The sequence below is a fragment of the Coptis chinensis genome, chromosome 6 (assembly GCF_015680905.1).
Source record: "Coptis chinensis isolate HL-2020 chromosome 6, ASM1568090v1, whole genome shotgun sequence".
Taxonomy (NCBI): domain Eukaryota; kingdom Viridiplantae; phylum Streptophyta; class Magnoliopsida; order Ranunculales; family Ranunculaceae; genus Coptis; species Coptis chinensis.
Genome location: NC_141461.1, coordinates 62,688,110 through 62,707,457, shown reverse-complemented (window position 1 = coordinate 62,707,457; position 19,348 = coordinate 62,688,110). Strand labels below are relative to the sequence as shown.

The following is a 19,348-nucleotide window of genomic DNA, read 5'->3' as shown; positions in this document are numbered from 1 at the left end:
TGGAGGATAAAGAGTCACAAAGGAAGTCAACTACGAATCGCGTTGACTGATTAGGACAATTCGGACTTTCAATATTTTCTCGTTTAAAAGCCCATTTGCCAAAGAGAAAAAAATATTACCAATGTTTGAAGAGAGTAAAGAGGAAATATCTGAAGAAATGCTAAAAGCTTTGGTTGAATTGAAAGATGGGCTAGTTTCAGCTAAAGAGTTACTCAGATTTGCTAGTCAAGGTGGTCAGATTTACTTGGTGAGTTGTTTTTGCGTAAGCCCTTTTATTATTTTTGGTTTTTGTTTAACCCATTTTGATGGATTTCTTTATGAAGCATTGTTAGGACTAAAGTTAGAAATTTTGTGTTGTTTAACTTAGATTTTGTGATTATTGTGTTAATGTTTGTTTTATCTACAATGGGTAGTCAGCAATTTTAGCTCATGTCGTATGTTTTAGAGTAGCAGAGTGGGCGTATTTTGTGAAAGGGGTTGAGGGTGCTTTTATGCATGACTATCATGGAATCCCCAATCAATTAAGACAAAAAAATGTGCTTATATATTAATGGGCTTTATTGACATGTTTATATACAGAAAGTTCTTTGGTTAGTTATTTATGTTTTCCTCCCAGTACAGAAGGTATTGGTTTCAAAGAAATTATCAAGTACATGGAACCTATAAGATTTGACACAAATTGCAAGGATAGTTTTCGCCGCGGGATTCTTATGGAGTTTATGATTGGCCTAAAGACTAGAAGGGAATCTATATTTTAACTGTGAGGATGTTCTCATTGTTGACTTCAGTTTGGCTTTCTAGGATGAAACTTTCTTCAGTTTTGCCTCTCCTTCAACTACCTTAAGCGTTCAGTTGCTTACTTTAGTTTTGGAATACACTGGTTCAATTCATCTGATAGTATGGGTCGATCCTTTTATATTTTATTTTTAGCCGTACATTCTTCTTCAAAGCCGAACGAATTCCAATGGAACAAAAGCAGTGAACTGTATAACTGGTGTGTGTGTGTGTGTGTGTGCAGGTGTGGTGGTGTGGTGGACTGGTGGAGTGGAGTGTGTGTGGTGGTGTGTGGGTGCTGCTGTTGCTGCTGACAAGTGTTGATGCTGTGCTGCTGCTGAAGTGCTGTTGTTGTGCTGCTGCTGAAGTGTTGCTAACAAGTGTTGTGCTGGTGAGTGGTGCAGGTCTGCGTGCATTTCTTTCGAATTTTGTTGTTGTATTGTTGTCAAACAAGAACTCAGGTATTCATTGTTTCCTCTAGTAATTTGTTAAATATGAGATACAATGGATCCATAAGCTCAAAATGGCAGAGCGCTCAAATAATTGAGAGGTTGATGGTTCGAATTCATCGAGATCCAATTCCATTTTATTTACCACTTGTTGGTGATGTGGTGTGTGGTAAATGTAGGTGGTGGTATGTGTCATGCAGGTGGTGTAGGTGTGGTGTAGTGTGCTGGTGGTGTAGGTGTGTGCTGGTGGTGTACGTGTGGTGTGTTTGTACGTGTGGTGGTGTGTGCTGATTGTGTAGGTGTGTGCTGGTGGTGTAGGTGGTATATATATTGTCTATACCACCACCTACACAATGAGCAAAGTTGAATGACACAATGAGCCATTGTTGTTTATGTGATTTAAAGAAATATGCATTAGTTGTTATATGTAAATTATTTTTTTAAATACAAATTAAAATAAAATATTTTAAAAACTATTTGCCGATGGAAAATTTTGTGTTATCAAGCACCGACAAAACTGACAAATGTCATTTTCCAGCATTTGCTAGTTGATATAAATAGAGCAAACAAACAGTGGCAAAAGAAAATTTTCCCACTAGATATATTCCTAGCAAATTTTTAAGTGGGTAATTATTTTCCTACTATATATTTGCCCAACAAGTGGAAATTTTTATCAAGCAGGCCCTAAGGTTACAACAACAAAAGAAGCTAGTGTGTGCTACATCATTCACACTTCTTTTTGTATATATAACTAGATTTTTGGACTTGTTCAACGAATTGAGACCGTTTTTATATAATTTTTTTTTTTTCATTTTATTATTATGTATCAAAAATTTTACTTCCAAACTATATTAAAACTCATATAGTAAATTAATTGATCAAAATTTTCAGCGCCAATTATTTGCCAGATTTCATTCTAGATTTCAAACAATAAGAAAAATGATAAACAATAAAGAATTATGCAAGACATTTATGCTTTAAAAGAAGAAGTTCTTGAGTCCACACTACAACAGTTGCTAATGATAAACAATATAGCAATAACTACTAAATAATTAAGCTCAATATAAACCAATAAAGTGTTCTCACTGATCTACCCATATTCTCTTCGTCTTGAACTTAGCCAAATGCTAGGGTGTAACAAAACTCCACGTCAGTAGAAGAAATTGTTAGAGAAGAAGTAAAAAAAGAAAATTCAAACCCGGAGTTTATTATTTCGAAAGTATACTGAACCAAATATATGTCTACAACTACAAGTTATGCAACAAATTTAAACAGTCAAATTCTAATCAAATCTAAGTCTCAAATTAAATACTAACTAAAATGAAATGGAAATTGCACCCACATCATAGGGGAGAAATCTATAAGTAAAAAAAATAAAATAAAAAATACAATGATCATATACATAGCTACTTGAAAAAAAAAAATCCAAAATCCAAAATCCTTATTTATGCTAAATTTATTAATGAATTATAATAATAATAATAATAATAATAATAATAATAATAATAATCAAATTGATTTACTGAACAACTCGTAAGTCGGTAATGAAAATATTTCATCTTCCTAATGCCATTTGGTTTTCAGTTGGGTCTGAGGAATATATATTTATTTATAGATGTATACAAACTTTGGGTCATACAAATCGTTCAAGGATACTCAAAGAAGACAATTTAAGTTATCATATCATATGGGTATTTGAGCATGCATACCCGTGTCATTTCAAATACAATCACTTAACTTTGCTACTCTTATAGTATACAATTTGTTAAATGCTTTTATGTTGCTATTATTCTAGGGGGTTTTTTCCCATCATATTGGTATTCTCTATAAGTACACATATACAGTTATGCTAGTAGATGTTCTTCATCTCATTTAAATGTTGTACATTAAATAGTTAATGATTTAATTGATTAAGTAACCAACCGTTTATAAAAGAAAAAACTCATTCTATTATTAATTTGTATCGGGCTATAAAATTTGTTTGGGTCGGGCCTTATAGTTTAAATTTGATTACTATTGCAAAAAAGTCTTAAGATAGCATGCGAAAACATTATAGATGCTGCTCCATAGCGTTTTCCAAAATGCTATTAATGACGGTAAGAGTGTAAAAAAAAAACCGTTGACCCATCATCTGGTAGGGTAATGATGGTAGGAGTGTTTGCTATTTTATTGCGTTTGTTTCTATCGCTATGTATTTATTAATAGCATTTTCTCTTTAGCGCTATCAATTCTATAGCATTTTAAGTTGTGTGCTATCCATTTTAAAGCATTTCCTAATCATGCATTTGTAGAACTTCGCTTTTTTATCTCAGAAACACGATTAATTTTTATTTTTATTTGGATCCAGATGGATTCGAACCATCAACCTCACTCTAATTGAGCGAGCACTCTTCCCATTTTGAGCTTAGATCCACACAAAAAAAAAACACAACATACATTTGATTTAAAAAAGATAGATCCACGGAAAAATACACACGACATACATTTGATTTAAAAAGGAGTAATCACTTGTAGTTATGTGGTTATATTCAAAATAATATAACGTAAATCTATAGAGATACACAGATACACAATATAAGTTACGTAAAGAATTAGTACATAAGAATGAAAAATATTTACTACACGGAATGTAAAAAGATAGTTGTAGCCAATATGATATATCTTCTTGTACATGAAAAGACAACTAAAAAAGTACAAGGATCATGGCATGAGTACTAAATGACCTTATAAGATACTCATTAACAGGAGAGAAAATCTTTGGAATATAAAGTTAAGGCACTTACCAAAAAAAAAATCAAGTTAAGGCAATAAGAAGGATTTGGAGTATGCATGATACCTTACGCTCTAGCAAATAGCAATGCAAATCTTCAAAAACAGTATAAAGAATTATCAGTTGCTGAATTTAACTGTGTCAATCAGAGCATTTAGAAATAGCATTGAAGAACTTAAAACAGAATTTAACTATGTACTGATTAACTACCAAACAAACGTCACATGATCACTTCATTTGTTCAATATTTACCTTTCCCCCACTTCACATAATAAGCCAATCCTTTCAACCCTAACTAGGATGCTCCACACACTCTTAGCTACTTAAGGAATGATGCTTAAAATAAGTGCGAAAAATTTGCTTGTGGGTTGGTCGGTTAGGCAGCGCACCTTAGGGAGAGGAAACCACAGAGCATGTCCTTCCCTACTTCCTCGCTCTGCTTGCTTGCTTTCAATCCGTAAACCTTCGAAACTACCACATACAACATCCCAATATATTCACATCACCAACAATTAAAAGATACCCAACATTCCATAGTTTTACCATATACAAACTAGTACATACCCATTCATTAAAACAAAATGAGATATAAAGCTCTTACCAAAATCAGTAAGTGTACTCACTGCTAGCTGACTTAAAATCTCACTCACCTTGTGCTTCTTCATTGTACATCAGGGCTTTAGCCTTTACCACTTTTTTTCCACAAAATTCCTTTTATCATAATCAATAAGAAGAATGGAAAAGAAAATACAAGCGCATAATCAATAAAAGACAGAGGCAGCCAAAATCATCCTAGAGCCCCAGGTGGCGAAGAGCCGACATCGAGGTGCCAAACCTTCCCAACACCCGGATTTGAACTGGGGAAAAAAGAGTTGCAGTCCCCAACCTTACCACTCGGCCATGCCACACATTGACTTATTTCTACGTATACTGCCTTCAACTGATTGTCTGATGTAAAAGAGAAGTAGAATTAGCATGTGAAAAATAGACGTCAACTTATATACTTGCTTCGTTATGAGTTAAGACCGAGACAAGGGGAAAAAAACTTCTAGTACGTTGCCACAATATTATCACAAAGCAAGATTTCATTTGCATTGGTGCTTTCTAACTAGGCTAACTGACAACAAAGAAATCTCATGGAAAAACATTTATCATTCAATTGAACTATTGCACTAAACATGACAACACTTATTTTAATTTGTCACCAAGAAACCACAAATGGAAATACATGGCGTTTTTTTTAGCAAGAGATGGCACTACTACATAAGCACAATAAACAATAAACTACACCTGCCATGCATAAGAGTTAAGGCCAAAGAGTAGCAAAGTGAAAACAAAACATGGTAGTTATTAATCCTAAACTTTCACACAATTTACCTGAGGCCTGAATCCTGTACTTTCATACAATTCTCCTGAGCCCCAATGCCTCTAACCAATATTATATTAGAAAAATCGATTTTGTAAAAGCTAAGGTATAGTACCTGCATATTGAATTTAATCCCATCTTCTACAACAAAACTACATCCAAGTCAATAAAACTTTGAGGGAACTCTAAAAAACAAAAGTGGTCTAGAAGTAGTGATTCTTATTACCTCAAGAAGATGATAGTTGGGTCCCCGGGAGATGGTACGTACATGCTCTTATTAGCCACTCAGTGTGTTGATCTGTTCTATTGAAACTGCAATAATTGACATATAAATCAAAAAGGAAGCAAGCAGTTGCTTATATTGAAATGAAGTTCCCTGATCTTCGTACAGTACATAAGTCCCAAAACTCAAAATCAAAATAGGAAGTCGCACAATCTAACTCACACAGCACATACGTATAACCACCAGAAATAGACCCCCTCCCTTTCTAATATCTAAAACAGTCTCACTTAAATCACTATCCAACGCTTAAAAATCGTTACTAAGTCTGCAACGATAAACAAGTGTTGGTAAGTGAAAATATTGTGCATTGCTAATATCTGTATCAAGTGTCAAATGCGTTCTAATTTCTTGACTTTAAAACTCCCCATTAATTAATTAAATATGGGCATTGAAGTGATTGAACACTCACATGTACTAAAGTTGACATTTTCTCATTCAACATCCAAAGGTATGACAACACTACAACAGTATTAGCAAAAGCAAACCAACTACTACTTCCACCAGCACCACTATCAACAGTCAACTTTGAGTGGATTGTTAAAAGGAAAAAAAAAATGAGAAAGAACTGAAGAAGCACAAAGTTCAACACTTAGTGTCACATGGGTGTTGTAGAACCTACAACGAGAGCTATTACCAAGTAAACACATGATGCAAAAGCAAGGGTTAAAATGAATTACCAATAACACATTACAAATAGCACTATGTTGTTGGATCCAATTTCAACCTCTAATATAATCAGATTCATCAGCTAAGCATTTTATCAAACGTCTACTCCCCACAAAACAGAATCCCTACGCGTTGAAATAATTTCAAACAACTACACATAAAATCAACCACTTTACAGTGATATAATAATCATTTTACATATGCTTTAACAAACAACCCACTTTCGTGAAAAACGTTTCAACTAGGGATAACCAGATTTGGAATTTAAAACTAGAAAGCCTAATTAAGAGGAAGTCACGAGAATCGATGATACCTGACCGTCGATTGCAAGGTGGTCATGAATTTTTTTTGTTAAAAATAGAGATAAAATTCTAACAATTTTAGAAGGAGAAGATGAGAGCATTTGTTTTGAGATGAGAGGAAGGAATGAATTTTGATGGGGCGTTGATGAGAGAGGAAATCAGACCGTAGTGAATGAAAAAAGAAGAAGAACAAGGCCGCCCACTTAAATTTGGGCTTTTCGTTTGAGCGGGCCCAAAATGGGGTGCTCAAGTCCAACAACGACTCGCTAAAAAGGCAATCAATTTTATTGCGCTTTTCATACAAATGCAATCCTAAGTTTCTCACTTAAAAAACGTGATAGCAATAAATGAAGAAACGTTGTCCCAAAAAAAATTATAGGCGTTTTTTTTTTTTTTTAAATGCTATTAAACAAATGCTATCTATTTGCATTTCTGTAGTAGTGGATAACGAATCGAAGACTATAGTTTTTTTTTTTTTTTTTTTTTTGAAATGATGTTGGGAATTTGCAGATTCCCATCTGTATTATAACCTCTCATAAATTTCAGTTACATCTTCCTCTACTATATAACTTAATCTATTACATAAAGGGGGTGTAAATACATGAGGTTGCAAAGGTTCTCCTAATTAAAGTTTTGCCAGATGATCTGCTGCTCGATTTTTCTCTCTGTAAACATGAATTAAATTCACTTCATGAAGCCTTAGTAAGAGACTTTTAATTGTAGTTACAAGGTTCCAGCATGTCCATGGAGGTTGCTCTATTTCCTTTAGAATCTGTATTGCTCTCAAAGAATCTGAAGCTACTACCACCTTTTGTGTAATCCTGAGCAATACACAAGCTAATCCCAATCTCGATAGCTTTCAATTCTTGAAACAAAATGGACTGGACATTTTCTCCTCCAGTGAAAGCAAACACGACATGTCCATGCTCATCTCGAGCCATTCCACCATAGCCAACATGCTCTAGATTCATTGAACCATCACAGTTAAGTTTGATATAACCAGAAGGTAGAAAAAGCCATCTAACCTGCTAGATTATAGTCTTCTTATACTTAAAATTCAAACCTATCCTGTCAGCCATAACTTTCAATTTGACAGAATCTTGTATCTCCTCCACTTGTACTTCCAAGTATTGTTTCATATCTCTAAGCAACATTGAACTGATGATTATTGGACTCAAGGACACTCCATTAAATCTTCTATTATTGCGTTCAGTCCATAAGTACCCAACAGTAGCACAAATATATAACTTGATTACTTCTGCCCATGGTGTTTTATTACCTCGAACCATATTGATGAGATTGCACCACTCCTTGTTTGAATGTTCCATTTGCCGCCCTAATCCAATAGCAAATTTTACCTTTGACCAGACCTCTTTTGTATAGTTGCAGTTAAAGAATAAATGTTTAGAGTTTTCACTACTGTTGTCACAGAAACAACATGAAGAAGCCTGCAAAACTTTCTTATACACTAATCTATCTTGTGTTGGCAAACTTCCCAAGAAAAGTTGTCAGGCATTGAATGAGTATTTGGGCATCACCAATCTTCCCCAAACAAGATTAGACCAGATCCTTTTATTCCTTTTCCTTCTTAAAGAATTGTAGACATATTTGATAGAGAAATCACCTGAAGGGGTATCTGTCCACACCACTTGATCCTTAGCAAGTTCAGAAAAGATGTCTACCTTTAGAATGCTATTTTTGATGTGTCCTTCAGGCAATTCATGAACCAGAGCGTTCCATTTACCATCCTCAATGAGTTCACTGACCATAGCATTTTCAGGTTGATGAAAGATATGTTTTGCTTCACTGTTACATAGAAGAGGCTCCTTAAGACACCAAATATCATGCCAGAGCAAGGTATCATTACCTTTAGCAATGATATATTTGATATATAGTTGAGCATATTTTCTGCTTTTGAGGATAGGATCTCCATGACCATGAGCAGTCTTGTGGGATTTTCATAGTCCAAAAGAACTTTGCCTTTATTTGCTCCCTCCACATCCAGTTAGCCCATATATTATTTTCTTTCCTTGCAATTTTGGAAAGCAATCCACACAGAGCACTTCTGTTCCATATGATAGGGTCTATGATACCCAACCCGCCTTCTATCTTACTGCACAACAAATTTTCTCTAGAAGTTTGATGCATTTTAGGATCCATAAGTGGCCCACTCCATAGAAATTTGATACAAAGTTTTGAAACCTTGAGGAGCACACCTTTAGGGAGGAGAAAGGTTCGAGGCTAGTAAGAGTGAAAAGACATGAGAATCGATTGAATGAGTTGGAGCCTTCCCACATGATTCATATTCATACACTTTCAATTGGTAATCCTGCATGAGGCCTTCTCGATAAGAGGAAGGCAATCACTGATACTTAGTCTACTAGCCACCAAAGGAAGTCCTAATATTTGACAGGTGGTTTAATAACTTGGACTCCCATCAAAGCAGAAAACTCGTCAGCTGCACCAGCTGTCATGCTACCAAGGATCATAGCAGATTTGTTTGAGTTGATATACAGACCAGTTGCTTCAGAAAAAGTACTCAGAAGAGCTTTGATTGCAAGAATAGATCCTTCATGACCTTTGACAAAAAGAAGTATATCATCTACAAAACATAGATGTGTGATCCTAGAATGTTTGCATTTAGAATGATACATAATCTCCTTACTCAGGTATGCTCGTGATATTAGAGAGTTGAAAATTTCCATGATGATGACAAAAATGTATGGAGAAAGAGGGTCTCCCTGTCTCAATCCTCTCTTTCCTGCAAAATACCCTTGTGGAGCACCATTAATGATCACAAAGTAGAATGGAGAAGAATAGCAGCACGTTATCCATCTTTTGATCCTTGGAGGAAACTTGAGAATGTCTAGCATGTAGGAGATGGCAGACCAAGAGACAGAATCATAAGCCTTCTAAATATCAACTTTAAGAGTACACCTTGCAATACCATGTTTCCTGGTATAACTTCTTAAAAGTTCATGAGATAGAAGTATATTTTCTTGGATAGAACAACCAGGTATAGAAGCAGATTGGCAAGGAGCAATAATACTATCCATGAGAGGTTGCAGCCTGTTAGTTATCAATTTTGCTACACACTTGTAGATAACAATTTTACCTGAAATCAGAAACTTTCTTAGGAATCAAAATCTTGGGAATCAGTACAATAAAAGTAGAGTTAATACTTTGTGGAATATAATGATGCTCAAACATGTATTGTACGGACTTCACAAAATCTTCTCCCACAGTGTTCCAACATTTCTTAAAGAAGAAAGCATTAAAGCCATCAAGGCTAGGTGCTTTATTGTCCTCCATGGAAAAAAGAGTGGATTTGATCTCATCAAACTAGGGGGGACAATCTAACTCATCATATATATAAGAAGAAATAGTACCTGAGAGAGTTAGATCATTATAGAAAGATGCCTCAGAAGATATTGGAGATTCCATGCCCAGCATCCTTTGATAGAAGGATAGAAACTCTGAAGAAATAAGTTCAGGATCCTTCAGAAGAATGCCATTACTATTTTCAATAGACCAGATCAGGTCTCTGCCTTTCTTCTCCTTTATAGTGTTGAAGAAGTATGAGTTGCACTTGTCATTAAACATGAGCCAATCATAGTCTGCTTTTTGCCTTAGGTCTGCTTGTTCCAGCATTACTAAAGTGACATAAGAGGCTCTAACATCTTTTTCTTTCCTATAGAGAGTAGGATCAAAAGGTGCTTGATAAAGAGAATTTTAAACAATATACCACTCTTCCTTTGCAGCAGCAACTCTGTCAGAAAAGTTTGAGAACTTGCCTCTAGACCATCCTCTGATTGCTTTTTTGAGGAATCTCAATTTAGCATTTAGAATATATATGGGATTTCTTGCCAAGTTGATAGACCAAGACTGAGCCAGAACATCTTTGAACTCAGGATGCATGAACTAGATGTTACAAAACCTAAAAGGCATGTGAACTTTTCTTGCATTGTGCCAAATGATAAAAATAGGTAATTGATCCGAGATACCAGGAGGAGAGAAACAACTTCAGACAAGAAATAATTAGTCTAAGCTACATTGACAAGAGCTCTATTAATCTTGGACATTTTCCTTTTCAACCTTTCTACATTATTAGACCAAGTAAAAAGATTACCAGAAAACTTGAGATCAGTAAGTCCAGATAAGGTAATGCAGTCCAGAAAACCCTTAGTCTCCCTAGGGTGAACAGCCGTGCAACCAACTCTTTCATGTGAAAAGAGCACGTTATTAAAATCACCAGTGACACACCAAGGTTCAGAGAAACAGGGAGATAAGCTCTTAAGGAAAGCTCATAGATCTTCTCTATGATAAATCATTACTGGCATATATAACTGTGAGAAAAACCTTCTTTCCTTGAGCATGATTAGTAACTAAGGCATGAACTGCTTGACTATTTTCTTGAATCTTTTCAACATGAATATAATCGTGATCCCAACAAATCTAAACTCTACCACTAATGTAGGGGGGATTTCCCGTCACTGAACATATGACACGTGTATGGGAAATAACCTAAGACTATAGATGTTCAGAATGAGATGAGGACCATCGAATCAGTTCTATGAGTAAGTAATCTCGTGCGTAGCACGAGTGTTTAGTGAACATGTGCCAGGCACATGGCTGATCGCCTTCCAACATAATAGTTACCCAGTCGTTAGGAACTAATGTAGACAGTTCATGAACATAAGGGAACTGAAGATGGCGATCTTTGGTGATAAGGAAGGAATCGTGAAGACATATCTTAAGAGTTTCCTTTTAGATATAATCTTTCCATACACGATGGGACATTATGATCAGCAAGGAAACTTACCTCTCACAAAGATATGGTCTAGATTCAGACTTCCATAAAGAGAGAATTCCTAATAGGAAGATAGAGCCCAAAGATGGAAGGGAACTCACAAGCGGTGAAGACAGCCCTAACCCTAGGACTCTCAAAGCTCTTCCTATATAAACTATAGGGATTTCGCTCTTAGGAACTACGCAAGATAGGGTTTGATTCTCCATAATAAACAAGGAGATACGTAGGCAGCCGTCAGACGGTTCAACCCTGAACTCACAATCATCTCATCCCATCTTCATTGATTCGAAAGTTCCAAGATCACAAGGCATAGAGAAAGATCAGGGAAAACTCGAAAAATCCCCTACATCTAGTGGCGCCATCTGTGGAGATGAAAAGCAGGTAAATATACATTTCAGACAATTGATTTAGCCTAAAAACTCTTACTGTTGTGATGCCAGGAGCAAATAAAACAAAAGGTGGCGCTACCACACGCAGCGTCGCTGTGAGAGAAGAAGAGCATGAGACACTTGAAGAGGGGGACAACGCTGATCACCACAACGCGAACAACCCCCTCCAAAAACCCATGACTAGCACCGACGCACTAGCAATTCCCGGTGCAGGCCCCAAGAATAACGCTCAAGAGGAGCGTCAAGATGGTGAAAATGTTGTCCTCACCAACCCAGAGTCTGTTCAGGAAAGCCAGGCAATACAGGCTCTAGAACAGCAAAGGAGCAATCTTGAACGAGAAGTACAGCTGCTGAGGGATTTGTATCAATCTAACACAGGGAAGGAGTCACTCATCGACCTCGATGATGACAACCTTCTAGAAGGTGGTTGTGCAAAGAACCCAAGGGGGGGGGGGTCCAGCTCGACGCGAGACAACTGAGTTGGAATACAGTAACTCAGATGAGGACTCGGATACATCATTCGAACTAGAGTCAACCGACCAGGATCGTGATGTCGACCCTCGACACAGAAAAAGAGCTCAGACCAAGAAGCATTCTACTAAAGAAGCTGCATAGGAAACTGAGAAGAGTGATCTGATCCATCAGATGCATCGGATGACAAGTAAGGGGAGAAAAATGCAAAACTCCCTCATTCAATCCACCATAATGGGGGCAGGCAGATCTCCTTTCGCATCATGGGTGATGAGGAAACCATATCCCGTGGTTACAGACAACCGAAGTTCAGTGTCTTTAGTGGCAAGTCAGATCCGGTGGATCACGTATTCAGGTATTGTGCCACTATGGGACAATATGAGAGATATGACCATGTCATGTGTCAGGAATTCAAAGCCTCCTTATCTGGATCTACACTCCAGTGGTACCACAGATTACCTGAGCATCAGATCAAGTCCTCATAAGAACTATTTAAGACCTTCATAGACAGGTACTCGTGCAACAAGCATCAACCTAAACGGATCGATGCACTGTTCAACATCAAGAAAAAGGATGGAAAGGCACTGAGATCCTACATCAACAGCTCATGGAAATTTCCATCCAAATGGAGTCTTGTGATGAACAGACTGTTATAATAGCTTTTAAACAAGGGTTGGATGAAAACAACACCTTATTCAAATCTCTCTCCAGAAAACCACCTCGTGATTTAGAGGAACTCCTTGACAATGTTGAAACTCATGCGGGGTGGGAAGAAGATGTCCTGAACAGACGTCAAGAAGCGAAGAAAGCTAGTCGGACAGTCCCTAGAATTCCTCAAGAAGGGAATGGAAATTCTTTCCCTCGAAAATCAAAGAGATACCGTAATCGTGGTCGCCAAAGGGCCAAGTCCCCATCAAAGGGACGAACTCCCAGAAGACAATACCAGAATGTAGCCAGTAGTTTAGATGGAAAGCAACAGAACAAGCCACGTGTGGAAGGAACTGAAGAAGTTCTTCCCTCAATGGACATAAACTTCGCCCCTCTGAACAAAATGCCAGATGGGGTTCTGGACTCGATAAAAATTAGAGTTACCTCAAATGGCTAGGCTCCTCTTAAGCCAGGTTCCCTAGGTACTAGAAACCAAAGAACCTACTGCAAGTTCCATAAGAGTAAGGGTCACAACACCAGAGCCTGTAGGACCCTAAAAAATGAACTACATGATCTGATTAAAAGGGGGTATTTGAAGCAATTTGTGGCAAACGAACAGGCAAATGCAGTACAGCCTGAGGAGATCAGTACGTCTGTTCTGGACACCCCCAAGGTACTAGACCGCTCAATGGCCGACTCCAGATAAATATGATTTCTGGTAAAGCAAGTAAACGAAGTGGACAGGTCATGGACAAGGGTGCGCGATATTAAATGCGCATCGCCAAGCAGATGAGGATCATGAACAGCGAGCTGACTATAGGAGCTCAGGTCAACGCGGTACCCCAAAAAGATCCACTCATTCTTTTCACTGAAGCTAATTGTCTTAACATCCAAAGCCCACATGAGTATACATTGGTTCTCACTCCTTTTTGGAGATTATGATTTGCATCGCATATTGGTGGACCCAAGCAGTTCAGCAGATGTACTCTACTATGATGCATTCAAAAAGTTGCAGATCCCAGATGCGGAGATGGTTGCCACCAGCTCCAACCTGTATGGATTCAGTGGGGACAAAGCCCTTACAGTTAGGGAGATCCAGTTACCTGTAGCCACTGGTCCGGTAACTCTTACCATAAATTTTGTTGTGGTAAAAGCTAACACACCATATCACATGATTTTAGGTAGGACCTGGCTACACAGACTCAGAGCCGTTCCCAACACTTATCACCAATGTCTTAAATTCCCACATCATGGGAAAATTGAGACAATCAGAGGAGATCAGGTGGCTGCCAAGACGTGCTATGCTTTGGCAACAAAGCAGTCCCCACCACCTTTTGAACCAATAGAGGTGGGGCTACCCGCCAAATAGCAATTACAGTTGGATCCCCCTCTCCCGGACTTGGTCCCAAAAGAGAGGGCGGATCCCCCCTCATTGGAGCCGTTGGAAGAAGTGGATACTGGGGGAGGCAACTCGCCAAAAACCACTTTCATCGGCACTATGTTGAGTTCTAAAGAGCGCATGGCTCTGATACAGTTCCTTTGAGAGCACAAGGATGTGTTTGCTTGGTCGTTTGAAGAAATGTCAGGTATTGATCCCCATGTGGCATGCCACCAACTCAATGTCTGCAGTGATGCAGTAGTAGTCAAGCAGAAACCAAGGAAAATAGGTGCTAACAGATCCAAAGATGTAAAAGCCGAAGTTGAAAAGTTAAAGGCAGCTAAATTTGTCAGAGAAATCAATTTTCCCACTTGGATTTCTAATATTGTCCCAGTAAGAAAGAAGAATGGGTCATGGAGAATCTGTATCGACTTCATAGATCTAAACCGTGTATGTCCGAAGGACAACTATCCTCTGCCACGAATTGATAAATTGGTGGATGCAATGGCTGGACATGAACTGCTGTCTTTCACAGATGGGGTGTCTGGTTACAACACTACTACAAAAATGCACATTAGCCACGGTTGGTCATTTGGTATATACCACTGTTTCCCTAATAACAGTGGTTTATACTCATTTACCACGGTACGAAACAGTTTCCTAGTTTTGGAACAAGCAAATACCACTGATGTTGTAAAAGAGTGGGATATAATACACTATATACCACGGTGGTATCAAATATAACATAATAATGTTTTTGTATTCATATACCCCACTGTTTCCTTGAAAACAGTGGTTTATATTTTGGGCAAAATTACACTTACCGTGGATAAAGCAGATCTGGAGAAAAAAAATTTAGAAGAAGTAAAAAAAAGAAACCCACTTCTCCCCACTCGCGTTAGAACTCTTTGTTCCACTTCCTTCTCTCCTTAATTTCTGTCCCCAGGGTTCGCGAGTTTCTTATAAAAAAAACAAAAAAAAAGTTCACGAGTTAAGAGAAATCATTCGTCCAACTGCAAGGTTGCTGCCTTTTCGTGTACGTAGCTTCTCAAACTGTGTTGACTAATCACTCTTTTATTTCAATTGAACTTGAATAATTTTGTTTTGTTTATTGTTTATTTTAATTGTGTATATTTTTGAGGAATTTGTTGAAAGTTGTAAATTATATATAATTGCTCATTGATTGATGCAGTCCTGATTGATGTGTAAAATTTGTGATTTTTTTTTTGTAATTTGTTGAAAGGTTTATTTTTTCTTGATAATGCGTTCACTGATTGATGCATTCATGATTTTTTCTTGGTGTCATTGTTCTTGATAATAATCGCTATGTGATGTTCCTGCAATGTTGAGAACTAAATGAATCCATAATATCTTTTTTTTAGAACTAAGTGAATGTAGGGTCAGTGAATTCACAATATATTTTTTTGTCTTTTTTGAGATGTTGGTTAGCAGGTTGTGTCCTACAAAGGACAACCCAATTCACATGTAGGTCGATCATGAGGCAGCCATATTACTACCACATCCAGGTTGGTATTGTATTTTAGGAATTGATGCTCATAGCTAAGTAAGGGGGGAGAGGAAGGGACGATTTGAATTCCAAGGAGGATCAGGTGGGTATGCTTATCAAAAATAAAATAGATTATCTCATGATAATTGACGAAGCTAGAACAACCAAGTGAAATGGGATGGCGGTGTAGTTTAGTTCATGGTAGTATACATATATGATTATTTTGGAGGTTCTCATGTGATGTACTCTTTCCCTCTTCCTTTTAAACGTGTGTTTGTGTGTGTGTTGGCGTCGTTTAAAATTGCATCCTTGATGGTTGGTATTTGTATTCTCTGCGAGTGTTGTATGTGTGTGTTGCTTCCCTAACTTTGTCACTTATAGTCTCCCAGATCACCTATTGCTGAGAGATTTGGCATATGTTGTAGCTGTCCTTGACAATATAAGTACTAGGACTTGTACGTTTCTATCACCTAGTTTTAACTGTTAAACATTAATAGTGAATGCTAATTCATGTAACTATGCCTATGATGGACACCTGAAAAGTATTGATAGTTGCTACACAACTTGCACCATGGTAATGTGATGTTGCACAATTGCTTTTAAAGTATCATCTCTCACTCTAATGGATATGTCACCTAATTGTTTGTTTTTTTTAACAGATGCCAGCGGCCAGCCCTGTTCTTTGAGAATATATATTCATATCATAGCCATAATATTAGGATTATGATGTTTACCTCTTTTCTTATCTATTTCAATCTTACATAATCTTTGTGTAGGGTATATCAAACATGTTATCTATCAAACATGTTATCTATCAAACCTGAGCAAAATGTACTGCAGTGGTCTAGTGTTTCTATTGCATAGTTTGTCAATTGCTACATTCAATGGTAAGGTGTTGTATTTTCAACATAACATAGTGCACTGATATATATACGATTATTGCTCATTCGTTGATGCAATTTTCATGTATTTGATTGCATTCATGAAAAGTCAAGTAGATAAGTTGCGACTGATTAAGACTTTTGTTTTTATTAAAGATCATATCTATGCGCGTGCTTACACACATGAACATCAGTACAACTTGCTTCTTTGTTTGGCAGCCAACTGATCCAAGATGTCTGAGGAACCTTTCAGAGTACTAGTGAGTAATTACCATTCTCTATGTATTAAATCGACTGAGTATTATGATCATCTTCAAGTAACACATTTTCTTCACAACTGCTTATGTGTCAGATTGTTGACTCAGTCATTGCTCACTTTTGAGTGGATTTCACTGGGCATGGTGAGCTTGCAGAGCGTTGGGTTAGCTTATAAAACACTAGTGCTTGCCTAATTTCTGGCATATGATTCTAACTACATTCTGTATACAGTATACACATAATTTTGTAGCAAAAGCTAGCATAGATGCTCTCCTGTTGATACAATTAGAGTTTAGTTTCCTTACATAATTTTGTTCCTCTTTTCTTGTTATTTGTGTATTTGAAGGCTTATATTGATTGTTGTTTTCCTGAAATTGGAGTTAGATTGTTTGTTATAGTAAGGGAGTTCTTTTGTTGGGTTGAATCATATATTTTAACTAATGAATTAGTGTTTGGTGAATTGGTACTGAAATAATGATACTGCTATTTAAATTCTCTGGTTATATGTTTTCCTTTTGTACCCTTATTAATTTCTTGCCGATACATGTATATAGGATTGGTTTCATGAAATTATTAGTGTTGCTATGTATACAGTTTCATGCACCTAGCTAGTAGGACTATCTAATTGTCAATTTGAGAGAGAGGAGTGGTCGGATGTACAAATTGAACTGTGTCGAGGCTTTGGGTATTATACAGAAATGTCAAGTCTAGATATATGAATCGAAGTGTGGGTTGGCTTCAAATGTTTCTCCCTTATACTTGGGAAATATATGGATTCTCAAGGATAGGTAAATGATTCTTACTATCATTGCTATGAATATATGTATCGATCGCCCTGGTCGCTATGACAGCTTCACTAGCCAACATCGACATCTAGATTTATCCGATTTGAGCTTCGGAAGTTTGCTGCTTTTTATATGTGGACCCGTTCTGCACTGGTTTTGTTCTTTTGGAAACTTTGGCTTTAGTCAAGCTTTGTTGGGCATCACGGGGATCGAGTGGGAAACTTCAAATATTCCCGTATTCCCGTACTTCGATGCATGTTTTATCACTATATTTATTTTAATTGCGGAATCCTGTAAAAGTACGAAAATATAATTATTACATGATTATTAAACACATAATCGACCAAAATGCTATGTCTATCGGGGTTTAATATTACAGTTTTGGGTGCTTATCACACCACCCCCAAACAACACTTTGCTTGTCCTCAAGCAAAGAAGAGACATTAAAACGATAAGTGGTCAAAAATGTGTTGTCCTAAGCTAAATCTCATTTCGCAGAGTGCGGTTGCATTGACCTTATGCAACAAGGCCTTGAACCACTAGGAATTCCCTAGTGGACAAGTTATAGCCTCGTGAGAGTTTTCCAGAGAAGATACTCACAAACTTCATTTATACTACAACGACTCAGTAACAAAGGCTTGTTTCCTTAATTAATCTCAAGTATCTAGACATCTCACTAGCAGGGGAAACAAGGATTTTATTCTTTCGAAATTCAAGTTAATATACATACAATAATTGAAACATCTACGTATGAGCATGCATGCAGTAATCTAATAATGAAATGTATGAGCGGGGCCGCTTCGGATCCTTTGGATAGCGTCCTTAATTAGGTTCTCACAGTATATGTGTCAAACACAATTTCTCTCTTATTTTTCCACTCAAGCTTTGCTATCTCCAATGTCGCGTGGGCACACATTTCCTCACATACTCAATGACAGCTAGAGGAGGAGAGGTCGAGAAGTCACAACTACTACTTATTATCACACTATCCTATTCCTAATTGAGCTAGAGGTCTTTATTAGGTGTTATGGGGCTTAGGTGGTAGTGTAGAAGAAAATGGAATGGAAAGTTCAAAAATGATAAGTATGAGAGAATAAGGTCTTCGAGATATTTATACTAGAGAATCCTTATTTTCTTTCCTGCTTCTAACATTGGTTTCCATACTTGGATTTTTCAAACTTTTGTATTCCCTTTTGATTTGATTTTTTTGGGGGGAATTCTAACCTTGACATTTCTTTTGATTTTTGGAAACATATTTCTATTATTTTCTTTTTCTTTTTTCTTTTCTTTTGAAACAGGTAACTGAATTTGATTTGTGACAAGGTTTTTTCTCTTCATTTTTCTGCACTTTATCTTATTTCTCATACTCATCATCTAGGTAGGCTTATTTATTTGTGGTTACTAGATGGGTAATGATTTTTTTTTTTTTTTGAAGTAGAAAGGATTAATGAAAGGTTCAGTGGGGAGACTAGCGGTAAATTTTTTTTTTTTGTGTGAATTTTTGGCTATATCGATCCAAAGAAGGCCTAAATTCTCGCTTTAGGATTTGGGTAGTGATCAAGTAAGTAGACGTGTGAACTTCTCTATTCGGAAGAACTACTCCTCTGTGTC

At 37.0% G+C, this 19,348-nt stretch overlaps 1 protein-coding gene and 1 long non-coding RNA gene across 5 annotated transcripts; both read left to right on the top strand.

Moving 5' to 3' along the window:
- Positions 1–115: 115 nt before the first annotated feature.
- LOC147493866 (uncharacterized) lies at positions 116–1,647 on the top strand. 2 transcript variants are annotated; one of them, XM_086565580.1, is made up of 3 exons: positions 116–247; positions 1,019–1,165; positions 1,424–1,647. In XM_086565580.1, exons 1-3 carry the CDS (start codon positions 122–124, stop codon positions 1,430–1,432), a joined length of 282 nt encoding a protein of 93 aa, XP_086421706.1. In that variant the 5' UTR covers positions 116–121; the 3' UTR covers positions 1,433–1,647. The 2 variants fall into 2 exon arrangements, with proteins under 2 accessions (XP_086421706.1, XP_086421705.1); XM_086565579.1 differs by having other exon boundaries at positions 1,403–1,647.
- Positions 1,648–15,179: 13,532 nt separating this feature from the next.
- LOC147493865 (uncharacterized) lies at positions 15,180–17,390 on the top strand. Of its 3 annotated transcripts, XR_015199049.1 has the most exons (4): positions 15,180–15,342; positions 15,756–15,916; positions 16,851–16,954; positions 17,047–17,390. It is a non-coding gene; the product is annotated as an uncharacterized LOC147493865 (long non-coding RNA). The 3 variants fall into 3 exon arrangements; XR_015199051.1 differs by lacking the exon at positions 15,756–15,916; XR_015199050.1 differs by lacking the exons at positions 15,180–15,342; positions 15,756–15,916 and adding an exon at positions 16,610–16,700.
- The last annotated feature ends 1,958 nt before the right edge of the window (positions 17,391–19,348 follow it).